The sequence below is a fragment of the Pteropus alecto genome, unplaced genomic scaffold (genome assembly GCF_000325575.1).
Source record: "Pteropus alecto unplaced genomic scaffold, ASM32557v1 scaffold68, whole genome shotgun sequence".
Lineage (NCBI taxonomy): Eukaryota > Metazoa > Chordata > Mammalia > Chiroptera > Pteropodidae > Pteropus > Pteropus alecto.
The window spans coordinates 5,895,438-5,915,911 of NW_006441386.1; the positions used below are offsets into that span (position 1 = coordinate 5,895,438).

A 20,474-nucleotide genomic window follows, 5' to 3' on the forward strand; every position below is an offset into this window, starting at 1 on the left:
GAATGAAGCAGGCCTCCTCCCTCCTCCCTACCTCAGGGCCGTGGGTGCTGTTCCCTCTCCTTTTGCTCTTTGCCTGGCTGACTCCTACTGACTCTTTGGGACTTGACTTCACCCTGTCTTTGCGGAGAGGGCTTCCCTGGCAGACCTCAGCCTCAGTCCCTATACCTTGTTCATTTTCTTCACTGCTCTGGTCTTCCTTTGTAATGATATGTTCACTGTTCACTTGCTGCTTCTTGTCCATCAGAAAAAGGGGACCCAGAGTCTTAGTAGGGCATGTGGGAGATGCTTCAAGAACGCTTGTTTAATGACTAAATAAGCTGATGAATTATCTCTCTGAAGGGCCTTTCCGGAAGACACTGTGCTCACTTCCACATCCTAGCCCTGACAGCCAACCTAAGGGGCCAAGTCTCACAAATTTACTGAAGCCACAGCAGGTGACTCTCTAAGTCTCTTCGGTCCCTCCCCCTTTTCCAGATTCATGTCAAATCATTCTCTTCCTTTGGGCCCAGGGAACCAGATGCTGAGGCCCTGAGGGTGCCCAAGGTCCTGAAATGAGGAAGCCCCTTAGGTCATGGGCAGGGCAAGTCTGCGAGCCTACTCAGAGCTTAGGAGCATTTCCTCCGACAGGAGGTAGGGGCAGCAGCAAGAGAGAGAGAAGGGAGGAGGCAGAGACCAAGGGAGCAGGGCCAAGCTGCCTGTCAAGCTGATTGACCCGCAGGACCTCACTGGATGGCAGAGCAGGGAGAGCTTGTGGGGAAGGACAAAGTGCCAGAGACCAAAAAATGTGAGGCTTCAACAACCTACAGAATGAGAGAAAATATTTGCAAATCATATATTTGATAAAGGGTATTTAATATCAAAATGTATAAAGAACTCAAATAACTCAATAGAAAGAAAACAAACAATCCAATTTAAAAATAGGCCAAGGGTCTGAATTGACATTTTCCCAAAAAGACATACAGGTGGCCAACAGGTACATGTATAGGTGCTCAGTATCACTAATTATCAGGTAAATGCAAATTAAAGCCACAATGAGACATCACCTCACACCTATCAGAATGGCTATTATCAAAAAGGTAACAAATACCAAGTGTTGGCGACTATATGGAGGGAAATGTAAATTAGTGCAGCCACGATGGAAAACAGTATGGAGGTTCCTCACTGTTGGTGGGAATGTAAATTAGTGGGAATGTAAATTAGTGCAGCCACGATGGAAAACAGTATGGAGGTTCCTCAAAATAGTAAAAATAGAACTACCATATGACCTAGCAATTCCACTTCTGGGTATTTATCTAAATAAAACAAAAACAGTAACTTAAAAAGATATCTGCACCCCCGTGTTCATCGCAGCATTATTTACAATAGCCAAGACATGGAAACAACCTAAATGTCCATTGATGGATGAATGGTAAAGAAAAAGTGGTACATATACACAATAGAATATTATTTAGCCATGAAAAAAGAAAGGAGAGCCTGCCATTTGTGAGAACATGGATGGACCTTGAGGGTATTATGCTACGTGAAATAAGTTAGAGAAAGATATATGTGGAATCTAAAAATAAAACAAAACCCAGAAAAACTAAACTCATAGATACAGAGAACAAGTCAGAGATGAGGGTGGGGGGTGGGGTGGGGTGGGGTGAGGTGTGGGGTGAGAGGTGAGGTTGGCAAAATGGGTGAAAGGGGTTGGGAGGTACAAACTTCTAGTTATAAAATAAACAAGTCCTGGGGATGTATATATATAGCATGATGAACAAAAGCAGCTACAAGAGGAATGGCAGATTTCCTGAGTGAAGAAGGCCTCTGTCTTCAAGCTTGTATGGCATGACGTCTGGAAAGCTACAGAGAAGGCTTCTTTTTTCTGGGGCATACTGAGGAGATATTAGGAGCTTGTATTTCAGGCCATGTGTTAAATAAGCTATTTTTTAGAGGACAATAGCACATTGTGTTACATGCTCTGAGAGTCGCAGCTGGGCCAGGACCTCCTGGGTCTGCACAGAGAGGACCCTACTGCTGGATTGTAAAGCAGGGCAGACCTTTGTCAAGCAAAAAAAAAGGGGTGGGGGGAGTGTCAGCCAGGTGAAGTCCAGGGTAGTGGCAGGGAGGTCTGAGAGGCTCCAGAATGTTCTGAGAACAGAGAGGACATGGTTTGGCTGGAGTCCAGGGCACACTGGGAGAAACATCAGTGAGTTGTTGGGGGCTGGGCCTCAGATGCCAGAGTGAGGCCTCTGGATTTCCTTGTGAAACAGTGGAGGCCGGCAGGCAAGCGTAAGCCTGGGTGGGGCATGCTCAGATCTGTGGGTGAGTGTGACTCCTCACTGCCGTGTTCTCTTCTTCAGGTGCCATTTTTTAAATATCTGTGAGCCAAGCGCTGTGCTATAATTGGGGATTGTGGTAATACCTCTAATTGACAGTTTTTATTTGTGTGTGTGTATGAGTGAGTGTATGTGCAAGAGCGTGTCGCTGTGTGCATGTGAGTGTATATATGTGAGTATATGTGTATGAGTGTGTATATGACTGTAAGTGTATGTGTATGTATGTGTGCACAACTGCATGTGAGTGAATATATATGCATATGTGTGTGTGTGTGAGTGAGTATATGTGCGTATGAGTGTATGTGTGTCTTTCTAGCTGTGGCCTCCCACTGACGTCCCTGTCCTGTGGACTGAGAGTAGTGTCTGGTCTGAGCAAATCTGATCTAGCCGGCAGCCATTTTTTTTTTTTTTTTTTTTCCCTCAAATGTACCTCTCTTCTTCAAGCAAGGGGGAAATCAGAGAAAACTCTGCTTTTTTGCCACTGCTTTTCCTCTCCTGCAGGGAAGGGCAATAGCAGGCGGGATCCACCCTGGGATAGACTTAGTGGCCTGAGTCTTTGAGTCAGGGGCCCTGGCTTTGAATCCTGGCTTGGTGCTTACATTTTCCCGGTTGTATAACCCCCTGGATACAGTCTTTGATCTTTCTGAACCTCAGATTCTTTATCTGAAAAAGGAAGAAATATTTACTTTGCAGGGCTATGAGGATTAACAGTGCATACAAAAGATCTTGCCTAATGGCTGTGACACTGTAGACGATAAGTACATAGTAGCTGTTTTTACTGTTATCTGCAAAAATGTAAGCACGGCGGAGTGTTTTTGGTGCCCCAGAGGTAGTGGCCTCCTCTGCCTCTTCCACACTCAGTGTTTATCATGGGTCGCATTTCCCACATCTTAGGTGGGCTGTTTCAGGGACATTGATGTTGAAATCTAGGGCTCCTGGATCCAAACACTTGACCAGAAATAAAGAAAATAAGCTTTAATGGTAGAAGAACAAGTAGAGGCACCAGTTTGTTTCCTCATACATGGATCTTGGGGTGGGGTGGGAGCAAGTTTTCTGGAATCATTGTGGAAGGAAAATTTAGAGTTAAGGGAACACTCATTTTCTGCTCCCTGTGGACATGGGTGTAGTTGATTTATGCATCCATGTGGCTCACATTTAGTGAGTAGCCCCTTGTCCCATGTCTGTGGTAGGTGCTAGGCTATAACAATGAGCAGATGGACACCATGCCTGGCATCATAAAGCTAAAGCAGGGCATACAGCCAGAAAAATAACTGCACAGAAAGCAAAGTATTACGCATGGTAGCAATAACATGATTTTTTAAAAAGGAGAAGAAATTTAGAAATCATGAGGTGAGGGGTATCTGCTTTAGACTGAGTGTTCTGGAAAGGCCTCTGAGGTGGGGACATTCAGTGACATTTCGGTGCAAGGTAAAACAGGAAGGAGCTACCATAGGAATTGGGAGAAGGAGGCCGTTTTGAGGAAATGAAATAAGGACCCCTAACCCCATGTGACAGAAGTGTGGTGCTGTGGATACGGCCCTGGGGATGAGGCCAGAGAAGCATGGGGCAGAGGCCTAATCATGCAAACAGTCTCAAGGTTGTTGGGATCCTGTTTTAATCCACATTTCAACTTTTACGCAATTCCTACTTCTGCATCCTCAAATCTCGGTCACCCAGTGCATTGCCAACGAGAGTGGTGCTTGTGTCCAAAGAGCTGCCTGCCAAAAACCATTGACCTCCAGCGCTGCTCCTTCACTGTCTTCGTGCTTCAGTTTCCCCACTGAAAAATTGTTAATATTTTCCTCCAAAACATTCACCTTTCACTGAACCACTACATGAGGCTTAAAAGAGGGGCTATCAATTCTCTCCATCTTTTTCTTTTTTCTCCTTCTTTGCCTGGGTCAGAGAGGGGACCCGGCACACTGGGGGCAGCAGACCACCATTAATAAAACTTTGACTTCTTAAAAAAAAAAAAAAAGATATCTTGCAGGATTGTTGTGAAGCCCCTGCCACTGGAGCTCAGGATCACTCACCTTCTTTTGGCAGAGAGGAGGCAGGCACCTGGCCGGTGAGGGAGGCTACAGCGTGGAAGCAGGTGCAGTGAGAGCTGCTGGCTGTCCCTGTCTTCCTACACCCCCACCACCCCCTAGTTTTGTCCCTGCACCATTATTGCTTTATTACTGTTTTCAGTCATATATAATTCCAGCATTTTCTATAATCTCAATCTTTTCATTGATACCAGATTTTTATACAAAGATTTGTATATAAAATGATTATGTACCCACCAGAATACATTCCCCAGCAATTAGAACGTTTAAAATGCTGCTCCTCACACTCCTTCCACACATTCCTCATTTATTACTTTTGAAAGTGTTTTGTAATTTTGTGTGTGTGTGTGGATATGTTTACAAATCCAATAACAATTCTCATTTAGAGTTGCACAACACGGAGCCATTTTGAACCCAGACAGATGGCAGCTAAATGAAGTTTAATTAAAGAATGAGTGCTTTGAATCAAATCACTTTAGAAAGTACAGTACACTGAGATTCTGGAGAGGTTGCATAAACAGCATCTGGGCTGTTCTGCAGAAAGCAGGGCCTGTTTGAGAGGAAATACTTGGAAAGGCATCCCCATTGGATCAGGGGCTGAGCAAAGAGAGAAGGCAGGCGGCCAGCGGCCCCCAAGCTCGTCCTCTATCCTCTGTCCTCTGCCTGGACACGTCTCCCAAAGCCCTGAGCAACCAGGACAGGAGAGGAAACTGACGCAGGCCATCTCTCAGTTCAAAGGATTTGACTGGGCGGAGGCGGGAGGGGTTATCCCCTTCTGATTTTATGGAATGAGGTCGAGCACCAAGGCGCGAGGGTTTGCTGTACCAATCCACTTAATTGCATGCGCGTCCGTAGTGACAGTGAAAGGAGACAGATGCGGGAGGCTCTGCAGGCAGCAGCGCGGCTGGATTGGGGTATAAGGCCCTTCCCCTGGGCTCCACGCCTCTCCCGGCAGCCGCCCGGGGCGCAGGCTCTCTGCCTGTCTCGCTTACGTGGAGCCGGGCTAAACGCCTCCTCCTGCCAACCCGGCCCGGCGGGAGCCGCTTCCGGCTCTGGCCTCTGATCTGAGCGTTGGGGCGAGGGCGGCCCGGGCGGGTCTAGACGACGGAGAGGCGCCAGCCGGCTGCGGCGGGGAGACGCTGCGGGGGCGCCAGGTGGGCCCAAGCCCTGGGCGGTCCTAGGGGAGCCTGGTGCCCAGGTAGCAGCACTCACTGCTCGGTGTGGCTGCCTTGACAAAGAAAGGGGAGAGGCCTGGAATGCAGGGTTTAGAAGTTTGCACTGGTGCTGTGGGGTAGGTAAAGAACGGAGGTTTTTAATTCAGGGAGATGCAGGGTTAAATGGGAGAAGGATGGGTTACAGGGAAGCAGGGCTGAAGGCAATATCAGCTGCTAGGCTGGCCGTGATTTCCTGGGCAGTTTCTGCCTTGAGGGTGGTAGTCAATGTAGGTCTTTGACCTTTCCCTGCTCCTGGAGAGAAAAGGAAGCCTTCCTGGCCCAGGGCAGAGGCCTGAGGATGGAGTGGAGGGCCCTGGAGACACTGGGATGAGGGAGGAAGTGGTGGCACCAGCAGAGAGAAGAGCAGTTTGGGTTGGGTGTGCCAAACTTGTGGTTTCTGGCTTCTTGCATCTTTCCAGGAGGAAGCAGAGTCCGGAAGGCTGGGATGGGGCCTTCCCTCCCATTTCTGGGCATGAGGTTGACCCAGAGGGCTGGCAGAAGCTCCTGGACTGTTTGGATCATATACTTAGCTGACTAATTACTCAGTTCCTCCGAGACTTAGTCTTCTTGCTGGAACTTGGCTGGATCCTGTGGTCACCCTGACTCCTCCACACCACAGCACTCCTGACCAATTGACCTTCAAGTTCTGTTGGCTGACCTTTTTATTCTCCACCTGGCCCAAACCACTGCCAGCTCTCACTGGAACTCTAAGAGCCTCCCACACGGTCTTCTAGTTTCTTCTCGCCTCTGACATTCTCTCTGAAAGAGGGCTGATACTTCCCAAATGAGGTTCTGGTCATGGCTTCCCCTGATACTGTTTGCTGTGGCTCTCACCCCCACCCCCAGCGCGCACGCGCGCACACACACACACACACACACACACACACACACACACTCTACGCACACACACTAGCCTGTGAGAAAAAGGATGCAGTCTGGCCTCAGAGTGCACAGCTGGGCCAGCAGAACCAAGGATGCATTTCTGTCCCCACTCACTCCTTCAGTGCAGCACTGTATCCACAGCTTGCTGACTGCCCTTACCTACCCCTCCATCTTACTACCAGCCACTCTCCTCGAGCCTTCTGCTCTGGTGACTCCTTCTTGTTCCTGGAATGCCCAAGTTCTCAGTCCAACTTCACTCCCTTTGGACATGTGGCTCTCTCCTCCTAGACCACCACCTGCCCCGCCCCTCCCCACTTGGTCCCACCAACTCTTAAATGCTCTTCGTCTCAGCTTCAAGGACTCTTTACTGATTCTACACTAGATAAGGTTGCCCTGCCTCGTGCTCCCAGGGCACTCTGTCCTTCCCTATCAGGACACTAGCACCGCATGCCTATCTTCCCCACTGGGAGTGAACGAACAGCCATGTAGCATGCCAGGCCCCAGACAACTGCCAGGCCCTTTCGACTTGTGTGTTTCTGCCTCCAGTCCTACCCCTTCCTCCACCTTTCCACTTGCCACCCAAAGTGGTCTTTCTGAGACACAACTGTGACCCATCATGCTGCTGCTCAAATGCCCTGAGCTTTATCAAAAATCCACCCCACCCTCCAGGCCCAACTTAAAGCCTGTTCTTCAAGATGTCTTCCCCTCTAGCCATAAAAACCCCAACGCTTGATCATACTTGACACGTCTGACTTCACCTGAGTTATTGGGACCAAGACAGCCTCCTCCCACACCATGCACTCCCTGGGGCCAAGGGGCCAGTCTGGCACTTGGCTTTCCATGGCACTGCATCTTGAGGTCACGTGGGCCCAGCAGCAGAGAAATGACTGGAATCTGTGCCCAGACATCAGGGCCCAAATTCAGAAATACCACCTCTGTGTTCGCAGGCCACCTGAGCTGGGGTTCCTAACCCCTTCCTATGGCCGTAGCCGCAATTCCAAAAGAGAAAACGCAACAGTTAAGAGCAAAGGCAATTTTTTTTTCTTTTTTTACTTATTTAAAAAGGCCTTGGTGGCAGGAATATAGTGTAAAAATCATTGGAAAAACTAAAAGGCATTGATACATATCCGAATATACACTTTGTACATAAATTACATTTCCTTTAGTCTTTCTGAGTGAGGTCCTGATTCAGCACTGAGGTCTAGTAATTCAGAGGTCCTGGCAGCTGCACGTTCAGGCCGGCATAGTCCACCATGTACATTGGCCATTGCTAGAGAGATGGGGACAAACAGTCTGGGTTAGGACTCTAGGTGATATGGGAAAAACACCAGAACACTTAGCTCTGCTTTCTGAAGAGCTTCCTCATGTACTATTTATTTTGAGGCTGCTGAAGGCTCAGAGGGATCATGAAGTTCACCAGTGGCCATGGAGCCTGGGTTGGAGCCTTCTGACCTATTTCCACCTGTGTCCCAGAGGCTAATCATGTGGACCAGACATGAAGGCCAAAGGGAATGTGAGATTGGCTCAGAACGGGTGGTTATGCTATCAACTCAGCCTCCTCTAGGCCTCGTGTGCCAATGAAGCTGTCATGTCTCTCTGGGGGTGTGGGGGTGGGGGGAGCTAGTGACCCTCTGTGGGCACTCACGCACCCAGAAAGGGAGACCGGCAAAGCCTGAACTTTGGAGTTTTCCAGGAAGGGGTTGAAGGGAAACATGGCCAAAGGATAAATAAACCCTAAAATCCACAAGTAAAAAAAATTCTATAACTATGTATGGTGACGGATGTTAACTAGACTTATTGTGGGAATCACTTCATAATATGTACAGATATTGAATCATGATGTTGTACACATGAAACTAATATAACGTTATATGTCAATTATACCACAAAAAAAACCCCTAAAATCTTTTCCAGATGTGTTCCAATACTGTCCCCATTTGGACTCAGGATTTCAAAGCTAATATTTTGAAAGAACTCTCAAGTGTGTGCTCTTAGTGAAGTTTTCATCTTGGGTGGGAGAAACCAAACCCAGCCACATGGAAGAACAGGCAGAGTTTGCAGGTGGGTTCTCTGTCCACCACTGACTGCACAGTGAGGCTGCAGAATCAGTTGGCCTCAGATGCTCCTTCCTCGTCTGTACTCTTCGGGTAATACCCACACCTCCCAGGGCTGTGAGCACATGCTGTGAGCAGAGATTAACCAAGCACCTGACTGCCCCAGGGACCTGGGCCTCTGCTCAGGGTCCTTCTGCTCTGTCACTGCCCAGGACAGTGGGTCCTTTCCCTCTTAGCCTCCGTTTGCCCACCTGCCTGGTGGGGATGCGACTTCCTGCCTGGGTAACTGTGAGCCTCGATGAGAGTGGTGGGCTATCTTGTGGGGAGATCAGGCAGATGTGTCTGTGACCATGAGGTTGTGGAGCCCATTCAGAGCCCAATGCCTCCCCAAACCCACGTCCCACAGTGGAGGGTCCTGCCCGAGTGTGGGGTGAAGGCCAGAGAGGAGTAGTCAGGTCCAGATCTGTGCAACTTTACCACGAGTGAGATCTGGTTGGTGGATGCCACGGACTCCGGGTTGGAGGACGAGGATGAGGAAGACGAGGAGGAAGAGGAGACTGAGTTCCCTTCAGAGACCCGCTTCCTCTTGCGCTTGGGGATGCTGTCTTTGGCTGGTGGGAGAAAAGGCTGCTGATGCCAGATGCCAAGGCCATTGTGTCTCAGCCTCCTAGACACCCCCTGGAGAAGGCCTTTGTTTTCAGCTTTAAGTCTCCTTCCCAGCATTCAAGGCTCCCAGACCACCATCTGAGGCCCATCTCTCCAGCCTCCTTTCCTTACCAGGCCTCACAGCCCATTTGCCCACCTTCTGCTCCAGCTCACCTGCCTGCCTTTGCTAACACATATCCTCACCCCTGAGGTAGGCCTCCCCACTAGGCTCAGTTCAGGCCCAGGTCCTCCTTCTGCCCTCCCTAGACCATCAGGCCTGTGGGTCCTGGCCTCTCCAGAACTCCCAGAGTCCCTCTTGGGGCCCTGCATCCCAAGAGCATGGCCTCCCAAGCAGCACAGACTTGGGCCTTGGGGAGAATCACTTAATAGCCCTGCACCTTCATTTCCTTGTGAGTAAAATGTGTATAAGACCCTGTCGGGTTGCTAGGAGGATCCCATGAGATAATGTGCCTGGCCTCCAGTAAATACTCAGAAACAGAACTGGTATTGACATTGTTACTGTTACAGTGGATGTGTGATGACCCTGACCTGAAAATGCTGTGACAGATGACAGTTCACAGGTATCAGTGGACAAGTTGTGTCCCAGTGGTGGGGGAGAAACCCCTCCAGTTTAGAGCCAGAAGTCCTAAGTTAAAATTCCACTGCTGCTACTTACTAGCTGTGTGACCCTGGGAAATTGATTGACCTCTCTGAGCCAAAAGGGGAAAAACTGTGTGATGTGAGACTCGAATAAGATTGTGTGTATGAAAGAGCCCAGTACCAAGCCCAGAACAGAGTCAGGACTCAGCAGGTGTTTTGCTGCTGCTTAATTAAATTGATGTGAATAGAGAAGACTTATAAAAAAGATTTACAACTATGTGCTACATAAGTGGGGTTTGGGGCTTGACTGAGTGGACAGATGACTACATAGAAACCTAACAGGGCCCACTAGAAGGGTCTTAATGACAGTGTGAGGGCAGGCTGGGCCCAGGGGGGCAATTGTTTGTCTAGCTGGTGAAGAAAAACCAGAGCCTGGGAGTCGGCAATATGGTATAAATAAAGACCCTGGGAAACAGAAGGCTCTGGAGGCTCCAGGAGCCAGGCTATGAGTTGGGGACGAGTGAATTTTGTGGGAGGCAGGAGGGTGCTGCTGAAACTGGCTGAAGCCCCTGGATTCTGCCTGTATTTGTAAGGCAAATACCTATATCAGACCTTAGGCTTTTAGAATCAGTTCGCAGGACCTAGGAGACCTTTCTTTACCTCCACGTGAAAAGAAGTCAGAAGTGCTGGCCCAGAGTTGTGGCCAGCCCGGGGTCACTAGAAGATCCTAATGATGGTCGTGGTGGGGGAGTGGTAGATCTAAGTGATGGCATCCACCCTCTGATAATCTGTCCCAAATTTTCCTCCTCCCTAAGGCCTTCTCTGTCTCTGCCTTTGACCTGGGAGCAGCTCCCAAACCTCCCTACCCCGAGTGCCTGGTGCCCTGTCTGGCCCTTGAGATGAGCACATGACAGAAGGAGGTGGTCTCTGGTTGGGCATTGCCACCCCAGGCAGTGGAGCTTCAGGTGAACCTGGACCCATCTGGAATTGGGCCCTCAGGTTTCAGGCTGGGGTGGGGCAGCCTTGCTGAACCTCCATCGCTGTTTCCACTGAGCAGCCATACTGAGGCCTATAGTCCTCCATGGCCTTCGGTTCATATGGGTGGTCTGGACACAGGGCTCTAGGTGGCCACCAACTCATTATGTGGCTTGGCAAGTCCTTTTCCCATTTCAGGCCTCAGTTGCACAGCTGTACAATGAAGGCACACCTCCCAGTCACAGAGAGGTACATCTTCCTGAGTCCTATCTCACACCTCCTCAGTCAGAACCATTATATCAGTCTTCCAGGTTCCTGTGAATTGAAAGGTTCTAAAGTCCAGGGGCTGGTGCGGGAGTGTGCCCTGCAAATGCAGGCAGAAGTAAGGGGGTCCAGCCAATCTGGCAGTACTCACCGGCCTTATCCCTGCCAGTCTCATGTCACCCTTTCTCTCCCCATGTGGCCTCCATGATCCTACCTGATATCCCCTCCTTCTGACTCCAACCTGCCCTTCATCCTCTCTCTCTAGCTGATCTGACACCATCAGCCATGCTGTGGCAGGGTCCTGCTCCAAGGACAGCTACAGGATTCCTGGGGCCTTCTGGGAATACTGGCCCTGCAGATGGAGATCTCCAGCTCTCTGGAGAGGTACTGGATGGAGGGGGCATATATTTTTCTCTAGGTGGTCAGCCACCTATTGTGTGCCACCTGTTGTATGTCCACAGATTGGTCCTTGAGAGGTAGAAAGGTGGCTTCTTCAGCTACCTATTTACCTGGCACCTTGGCATCATTGCAAATTTCTGCAAAAGGTCTGAAAAAGAAAGAAATGAGGTAGCAGTTAAAAAATGAAGTTTTCTATTCTTCTCACCTGCTCCCTGAATATGGGTGATATCTCTCTTGAGATGAGACGCTGCTGCTGCTGGAGCATTAGGTAAGACTCAGATGAAAATGGTTAGCACCCCTACCACAGAGCAGGCAGATGAACAATCGCCAGCCTGGAGCTGTCAGTGCTGTGCCAGGCAAATTGCCCCTTGTGGTCTGGTTTCCTCATCTACAAAGCAAGTGTGTTGTCTGACAAAGGGTTCTGAAATGTGTGTCTAAATAGATATTCATTACAGTATTATTTTTTACAAACCTTTTAATTTTTACTTTATTTGCAGCATTATTTCTATGAACCCCCCCAAAATTAGCCACAACCCAAATGTCCATCAGTAGAGGACAATACGGTCCATCCGTACAGTCATTAAAGGGAATTATCATGGGCATAAGGTAATGCTCAAATGCGTTCAAGACATTTACTGTCTACAGATAAATACTGTATGATCTCAGCTTCATCTTCCCCAAATGCACATCTAATAGGCATTATGAGAAAAGTGGAAACGTGGAAGGAAAGCCCCAAAACGTCTTTGATGGTTCTCTCTGGGAGGTCCAGGTGGGCACCTTCTCCTACAGTTTCCTGTATTTTCCAGTAGTTACTTCACAGGGTGGGCTGTAGGCAGGAGGGGAAGGAAACCTCTACTTTTCATCTGAGATCTTTCTGAATAATTTGGGTTTTTTTTGAGGGGGGGGAAGGGACACATGTAAATATTATTTTAATTTTAAAATATCTAGTGTAAAATTGAAAAGAACATATGTATGGGGAAAAATACAGGAGAAATGCATCACAGCGTTAACTCTGGAGAGGAGAGTTATGGGTTATCTTTTCTTCTTCCTTTTTGAATTTCCCTAGTTTGCTATGTGTATTGTTTTTAAATCCAAAAATAATCAAATAAACTATTCTATTAAAAAAAAGTCTAGGATGGGGTCCCATAGTGTAGCAGTTAGCATGTCTGCTTTACATGCAGAAGGTCCTGGGTTCGTGTCCCAGGGGAGCCATGGTCCATGGTCTATGGCCATGCCACGCTCGGAACCTAAGCAGGGTTGGGCCTGGTTAGTACTTGGATGGGAGACCACCTAGGAAGACCAGGTGCTGTAGGCATTAAAAAAATAAAAAAAAAAAGTCTAAAAGGGTATATAGTAAAATATGGACAGAGGTTATTGCTGGATAATGAGAGTACTAAATGACTGTTATTTTCTAAATACTTGAAAATGGGTAAAAACTAATGATTTATTTAAAGAAAGTAAAATTAAACTAAAATTTTAAAAATAAACACCCATGAATGTTGAAGCTGTGTGTTTCAGTAAGAAAGGGGTTGTAATCAGGACACCTGGTGCTACAGACTGAATGTCTGTGTCCCCCTCAAATTCCTGTGTTGAAACCAAACCCCCAATGTGATGATATTAGGAGCTGGGGCCTTTGAAGGTGATTAGGTCATGAGGGTAGAGCCCTCATGAATGAGATTAATGCCTTGTAAAAGAGACACCAGAAAGCTGCGTGTCCCTTCCAACTGAGAACATAGCAAGAAGCTGGCCACCTATAAATCTGGAAGCGGGCCCTAACCAGACACTGAATCTACCGACACCTTCCCAGCCTCCAGAACTATGAGAAATAAACTTCTGTTGTTTAAGCCACCCTGTCTATGGTATTGTTATAGCAGCCCGGAGGGAGTAAGATACCTGGGTCTGGAGCCAAGCTGACTCACTGTGACTTACACCGTCCCTTTCCTCACTCTGGGTATCAATTTCCTCATCTTTAAGATGACAGTGTTAAGCTAACCCATCTCTTGGATTCTGTGCAAATGAATGGCAAATGAATGATAGGTATGTTTGTCTGTCTCTCTCCTTCCCACAGCTCCTGGCTGGGCCTGCTTTGGGCATTCCCCTCCAGAATCCATGCAGCACCCTTGCCTGCTTTGCCCACCCTGCTCCAGGTGCGGGGAGCACTCACTGGAGCTGGTTGATGATGACCATTCGGACATGCTCCCGGGCCTTCAGGATCTTCTCCAGCCGGTGGATGTCATAGGTGTTGGGGTTCCGGAAAGGGATGTCGTCAGGTAGGCCTGTGACCTCGACGGCATCTGGGCTGTCTCGGATCAGTTTGTAAGGGACCAGCACAGGCCGGTTCAGGCCCAGGGCCTCACCTAGAAGGTACATGTGGTCAGGGCGAGAGGAAGATGTCCCCTGTTAAAGGCCAAGCCCTCTGGGAAAGGGCTGGAACCTGGCACAGTCCAGATAAGCAGTTACCATGCTCTAGAGAGAGTTTAAAAGTCAACACACACACCATTTCAAAAAACCTAATTAGCAAAACTAAAACTCTAATACCCAATGCTTATAATGAAACAAGTACCATTACATGTGCCTAGTGCAAAGATTTGTTAAATGTGCACACCTAGAATTGACAAATGAGGACTTGATGTCTGCTTAAAATCCACACTTGTGTTAGAAAAAATTAAATACTTAAGTACTTATGGATGAAATGATATATCTTAGATTTGTTTCGAAGTACTAAAAATATCAAGTGAGTATGTGAAGTAGATAAAATAAGATGAGCGAAATACTGGCAATCACAGAAGCTGGCTTTGGGTTACACGTGGGCCAGCACGTCATTCTTTCTGTTTTTGTGTATGTTTGAAAATTGGTTCCAAAATAAAAAGTGAAAAAGACAACAGCACAAACCACAAGCAGAGTCTCTTCCCGTTACTCTCAAAATGAAACTCTAACTTATGTCAGGCCTGCCCACCTCTCCCCGCAACCAGAAGCCTCCCCAACCTACTTGCTCACACTCCTGGCCCTCTGGTCTTCCTATTGGTCCCCAGTCACAGGGCTGCTCCCTCTGCCTGGAAAGCTTTCCCTCGAATGTTTGTCTCCTTTTGACATTCAAGTCTCAGCTAAAACACCCCCTCTTCGAGGGACTTTCCTGTTCACTGGTCCAGAGAGGCCCTGGCCTCCCACTTCCTAACCCCAGCACTCCTGGTCACACTACTACATTTTCTTCTTTTTCTCATTCTCTGAAATTTTTCTTTTTAAAAAATTTACTGTTATGTCTCTTCTGCTATAATGTAAAATGGAGATTTTACATTTATTTGCCACAAATAAAATGTAATGTATGCAGACCACCTGGTACAGACTGGCATTCATTAATCTGGAAAGTGTCGTATCAATTGTAATGATTATTAGCTCTCTCATCCTACGTTCTGCCTTGGCATCCTGAATGCCTTCAGCACAGGGCCTAGCATCGCCTGACTCTCATCTATTCCATGTCCATCCCCCTCAACAGACTCTGAGCCCCCTGACAGTGGGAGCAGACTCCTTGCTTTGGAGTCAAGGCTAAGCGCCTGTTGGGTAGACAGGCATCAGCATTAACAAGCTCTTGGATGTGGGCCATGGCCTCTGCCACACAGCCCAGCCCTAAAGGAGCAGAAATGCTGAACACTGTCTTTGCCCTGAGCACCACAGACTGGGGCTCTTTCAAAAAATGTTCTCAGACAGGGGGAATGAGGGATCAGTTTCCATCAACCACAGCCTGAGAAACTTTGTCCCAAGGGAGCTGGCAGGCCAGCTGGGGGCAACTGGAGGCCAGGCTGGCTGCAGAGGGAGGAGGGGCCAACCAGGAAGGCTGGCCCCAGAGACCTTGCCCCATGGGCCCTGCCCTCCGCACTGACCGTATTTCTCATTGAAGAGTTCCTTCACCTGCTCCCTCAGGATCACCTTTTCCCCGAGTCTGTTGGCATCATCTTCATCTACAAGAGGAAGACAAGGGGGAGTGAGGGTCAGCACAGGCTAGGCCACTGTCCTTGACTCTCACCTGCTAGAACAGTATCTCTAGGCCCTACCTACTCCCCTGCAGCCTGTTTCTGGCCTCAGCTGTCTGTCTGCATATCCATCCATCCATCCATCCCGAATTCTCTGAACAGCTCCCCAAGCACAGGCCCCATGTTGCACATGAAGCATCCTTAGGAGGAGGCAGGGCCCTTCCCTCAAGGAACTCACAGCCTAGGGTAGCACAGTTACAGTGCCCACCCAAAAGTATAACAGGAGACATGGGGCATGAATCAGGGTGCTCACCCCGATCTGTGTAAGTCTGGGGAGGCCCCCTGGGAGAACAGGATATCTTAAGTGGTCTCTTGGAAGGCAGGTTTGTGATGGATGGGCTGGGGCTGGGAAAAGACACCCAGGTAGGACTGGCCCATGCACAGCAGCAAAGGGTGAAAGGTCACAGCATGATGGATGTGGCTGAAGCACAGGGCGGTGCCAGGGGAGGCCCAGCAGCAGGTGCTAGTGTGACTGAGCTGGGCTAGCAGGCACTCACCCTGGCTGCCTAGCAGACCGAGAGCTCCAGGCCTGTGACAGGGAGACAGAGAGCTCTGGGTGTGGGGGCTGCACACTCTCCCTGCCCATTGTCCAGGGCAGCCCTCTGTGGGCACCAGCTGCTTGGACCTGTGCTCCCCTCACCCCTCTCCTCAGCCTAGAGGAGTAGCTGGGGTCAGGGGAGTCCCAGAGACAGGGCCTGGGCTGGGGGACGTGGGGAGAGGGAGAGGCCAGGGAAGTGGCTGGGATGGAACAGGTCCTGGGGACAGAGAGGCCTGTGGGCTTGTGGCCTGGTGTAGGGAGGGAGCTGGAGTTCCAGGAAGGGCACTTTGCACCATCACACGGAAACCACACTGGCTGGCATCTAGGGCGGGGGTGGAGCTAGACACAGGCAGGGAGCCAGGGCCTGGGAGATAAGGGGAAGAACAGACAGAATGGGACTGTGGAGAAAAACTCTGGTTTAATCTGGAAAATCGCACAGAACTCAGTTCCACTTAGGAGGCCAACTCGGGGACTGTGTCTCCCATGCAGGGGCTCTGTGCTTCTGTGTCTGTTGCCCCTTCTTGCATATCGCATCCCAACAAGAAGGCCTAGGCCTCCCCATGAACCTACTGCCAGGGAGGAGACCCCGTTCCCAGTCTGGGGGCTGCCCCTCAGAGCAGAGAGCTTCCGGCACTGCCCGATGCCCCCTCCTCCCAGCGCTCTTTCACCCACTGCCCTGGGCCTGCCGATTCCCACGGTCCCTAGTCTAGTTCCTTTCATGGCCACATTCCTGACTGTGGAATCTAGATCTGCCACGTCTCAAAGTTCCAGCACCTCCCTTTTCAACCACAGTTAACCTGAGACACTGCAAACATCAGGCATCCCAGTTCTCCTCCTCCTCCTATGTCCCCATTTCAGGGAGTAATGGCCCTAATTCAGCTGCACCAAGACCCCAAACTAAGTACTCCTCTTGGCCCCTCCAGATGGTTTTCAGGGCCCTAGACATGGCAAGAATCGACCTGACCCTTCTCCAGGTCCCAGGCAGACTACTATGACAGAGTTCTGGGCCCAAGGGCCATCTAGAGTCTGCAGGGAGGTGGTGGACACTTTCCACCTAACCCCTTGCTACCAAGGATTCCTCTGGCAGCCAGGATTCTGCACAGGCACTGCATCACTATACAGGACAGGGAAAGGAGGGCCTGGATTCACACTAACGTATGCCAGATACTCTGCTGGCTGCTTTCCCGGACATAATCACGGCTACCTCTCACCACAGCCGAGGACAGAGGCTGAGGATCAGAAAGGTTAAGTAATTTGCCCGAGGTCACACAGCTGCTAAAGTGCCAGAAATACTCTATCGGACCACAAAGCCCTGTTCTTTCACTCCACTATGAACCCTGGATTTCCTAAAGACTCTATTTCTCCATCTGTAAAAAGAAGAGTTGATTTTTAAGGTGTTTCCTCTAAATCTCTTGTTTTATCAGCTCATAGTTCTAGGTCTACCTCCTCTTGAGCCCAGGACAGGGCCAGACTTCATCGGTTGACAAAGCCTGCTGGATTGAAAGGAAGTGGACAGCATTCAAAAGATAAGCCCAATAAGCTGTGGTTGCAGATGTTGCTGGACACAGCTGTCTCTGTGCACACATGTATGCCTGAGTGGGTATTTCTTACATACCCACCCTACCTCCCCCTTGAGGCTCTTGTTGCCATGTGGGTGGAGAGACCAAGACAAGGCAGCCTTGCCTTGGGAGAGGCGATGCCAGGCCCAAGGACACAGAACTTGGAGTCAGAAACCTGGGCTACTGGGTCATGTGACGTCAGCACTCAGGATTTCTGTTCACTGCTCATTTGCCCCCTGAACAAATATTTCATAAGCACAATCCCACTTGGATGTGGTGATGTTCCTGGGCACTTAGCAGAGAACAGAAAACAGCCCTAGCCTGCGTCAGCAGTGATGAGGAAAGCTCAGTGACCCACCACCAGGCTTAAACACTGTCATTGAAGGGGCTGTGGGAGCACATGGGGATGCAACCCAGCCAGGGATCAGGGAGCATTTCCCAGGGGAGGTGTCCGCTGTGTGGCCTCATCCGCACACTGGGGCTCCAGGCATCCTATGGGCGCTCAACACGTTAAGACGTGAAAACTTTCTCCTCTCCTTCCAAGTCCTGCCTGGTTTGAGGAGGAGAGCACCCCCAAATCAGGCTGCAGCTGACAGGAAGTTACACCATGGTGCAGCCAACAGGAGGAACACTAGGATGCTAGGCAGTAAACTAGAAATGGTGAGAACAGTTAAATGTCAGGAGAGTAAGACCCAGGCTGCCTCGGGGACGGTGGTGACACTGGGAGGTGTCCTGAACACCTCTGGAGTATGGTGGGGGGCTAGATGTCTGTTGATAATACTGAGAATAATCACAGTTGCTGTTATGTACCAAACACATACTACATAAAACTGTGCCTGGCCCGTAACACGTCATCACTAGGTTCTCCTGGCTCAGCATCAGGCTTCAGAAAGGATGCCTCTTGGCTTCTCTCCACCTCTTTGTTTTTATTTAATTTGGAGGAAGTTCCATTTCTCTTAAAGGATCAAATGAATCAGGCTGAGTAGGTTCTGGTAGGGGTTGGAGGGGAGAGTGCCCCTGTCCCTCTGGGAACTCAGAGGAAACAGGAGGCAGCTCCTTGGGCTCTATGGGCAAAGGAGTGACTCACTTTCTGGGAGGGAACCCAAACCAGAGGTGAAGAAGCCTTGCTGTGACCCTGTTCTAGGCTCATCCTGCCCAGCTCTGTGCAAGGGAGAGGGCAACTTGCCAATCCCAACATGTTGCGGCTCGGAGGTGCCCAGAACAGAGCTGGTCTCCCCTCCCCTGATGTAAATTGTGGCCGCTGTCCATGGCTGATGCAGCTTGCCCCGGCACCCTGGTTACTCCTGGGGCGGAAGCTGTTGGGGGGTGCTATGTTCCATAGTCTAAAGGCTAGTTGTTACTGTTCTGAACCCTGAGTCAGCAAACCTATTCTTGGGGGATCTTCCTGAGCTCCCCTGAACCCAGGTTGGCTGTAAAAGACACCAATTTAAAATTTTTTTTTTTACACCTACAGCACCAGGTCTTCCTAGGTGGTCTCCCATCCAAGTACTAACCAGGTCTGACCCTGCTTAGCTTCCGAGATCAGACATTGGGCTTGTTCAGGGCAGCATGGCTGTAGACTAAAAGATACCAATTTTTGCAAGCATTTCAGAAAGTCCTCCATCTGGAAACGTCATAGTTAGGGTTCGATGCAGAGTGTGTGTGTGTCCTTAATGTGTACCTGCTTGAATGCCTGCATACTGCGGGGAGGAAGAGGGCTCCCAGGACAGTGACAGGAAAGGTCCCTGGCCCAGCAGACTGCAAGGCAATCTTGATTGTAACACTAATGCTCTGTGGAATTTCGAAAATCACTCAACCGCCTATTGGGAGGACCCAATAATGTCGCATAAAAAAATCTGAAGTCTCACGCCATCAAAGTCAAGTTGTTGATCCTGTAGCCTCAGGAAATTAAATTGTATACGAGACTCTTCCAGATACTGGAAGTTGATTCTTTTAATACCCTGGGTTTGTTATATCCACTTTAGGTAGAGCATTTTCTAAAACGCATCGAGTACCCTTTTCTTATTAAGCACACCTTGGGAGAGATTACCCTCATGATCTGTCCCCCAGTGCCATCCAGAAAGTGCTGCTGGACCTACCCCGCAGTAGTGACCTGTGCCCCACTGCCTCTGCCCCATCCATCCTGCGGGCACTTCTTCCTCTTCCTGATCATCTCCCCTCTCTCACCACTGTCTGCCCCAGCAGTTCTCATCTTGTCCTTTCTAATCTGCTGTTAGCCTGAGGATTAAACAAATTTTGCCTGGAGAAAGAAAGCAACCAAGCTTATTAAATCACAGCCATCCTAGCTAGGTACACAATTTTAAGCCAATGAGCTCAGCCTGATGCCTGGGGTGGCCCCACAGCCCTCTCCTGGGGCAAAGTACAAGAACCCTGAACAGCCTGGCCTTTTTCTGCTTAGCTGAGTTTGAGGTCTGTAGCTCAGATTGATGACTGTAGGCTGATAATCATGATCATAAACACAGAGGCACAGAAGCATCCAGCAGCAAGGGAAGGACTGTTTAAGAGGCGAGAAACTGAGATCTGTCCAGAAGGGTGGAATGAATATTCCTCCTCTCCTCTCTGCAGGGCCTGGGCTGGCATCAAGCAGCCCCAGGTAGACCTGGCCCTCCAGAGAACAGAGGGCAGATATCGGCAGATGCTCCACCCAGCAGGGAGCTGGGGCCACTCGGGTTGGGGACAAGCCATATCCCTCCCTTAGGCCTGAAGCTTGTACAACAGACCTCCCTTCCCTGGCACCAGACCGTCACAAGAATAAGAAGATGCACTTGGATTCACCTTTTAACCCTTTCTGGGCCTGCAGGTAGGTGCAGCAGTAATTGTCATCTCTGTTTTACAGATGGAGAAACTAAGACTCAGAGAGGGGATGGCTATGCTGCAGTGGGGTAGAGGCCCTTGCCCAGGCCTGTGATCTCACGTACCCAAGAGAAACTTT

The 20,474-nt window shown here is 49.5% G+C and overlaps 1 protein-coding gene and 1 pseudogene across 2 annotated transcripts in view; both read right to left on the reverse strand.

Moving 5' to 3' along the window:
* Positions 1-7,477: 7,477 nt before the first annotated feature.
* Positions 7,478-20,474, reverse strand: part of GTF2IRD1 (GTF2I repeat domain containing 1) — a 73,404-nt gene continuing 60,407 nt past the window's right edge. The window contains exons 21-25 of one of the 2 annotated variants that reach the window (XM_006918537.3): positions 15,275-15,352; positions 13,561-13,753; positions 11,507-11,544; positions 8,991-9,124; positions 7,478-7,729 (exon numbers count right to left, since the gene is read on the reverse strand). In XM_006918537.3, the coding sequence (XP_006918599.1) occupies positions 7,661-7,729; positions 8,991-9,124; positions 11,507-11,544; positions 13,561-13,753; positions 15,275-15,352 (512 nt within the window). In that variant the 3' untranslated portion in view covers positions 7,478-7,660. The remainder of the gene's footprint in view (positions 7,730-8,990; positions 9,125-11,506; positions 11,545-13,560; positions 13,754-15,274; positions 15,353-20,474) is intronic. The other variant, XM_025051514.1, reaches the window with a different exon arrangement.
* On the reverse strand, positions 18,987-19,102 carry LOC112485278 (annotated as a pseudogene).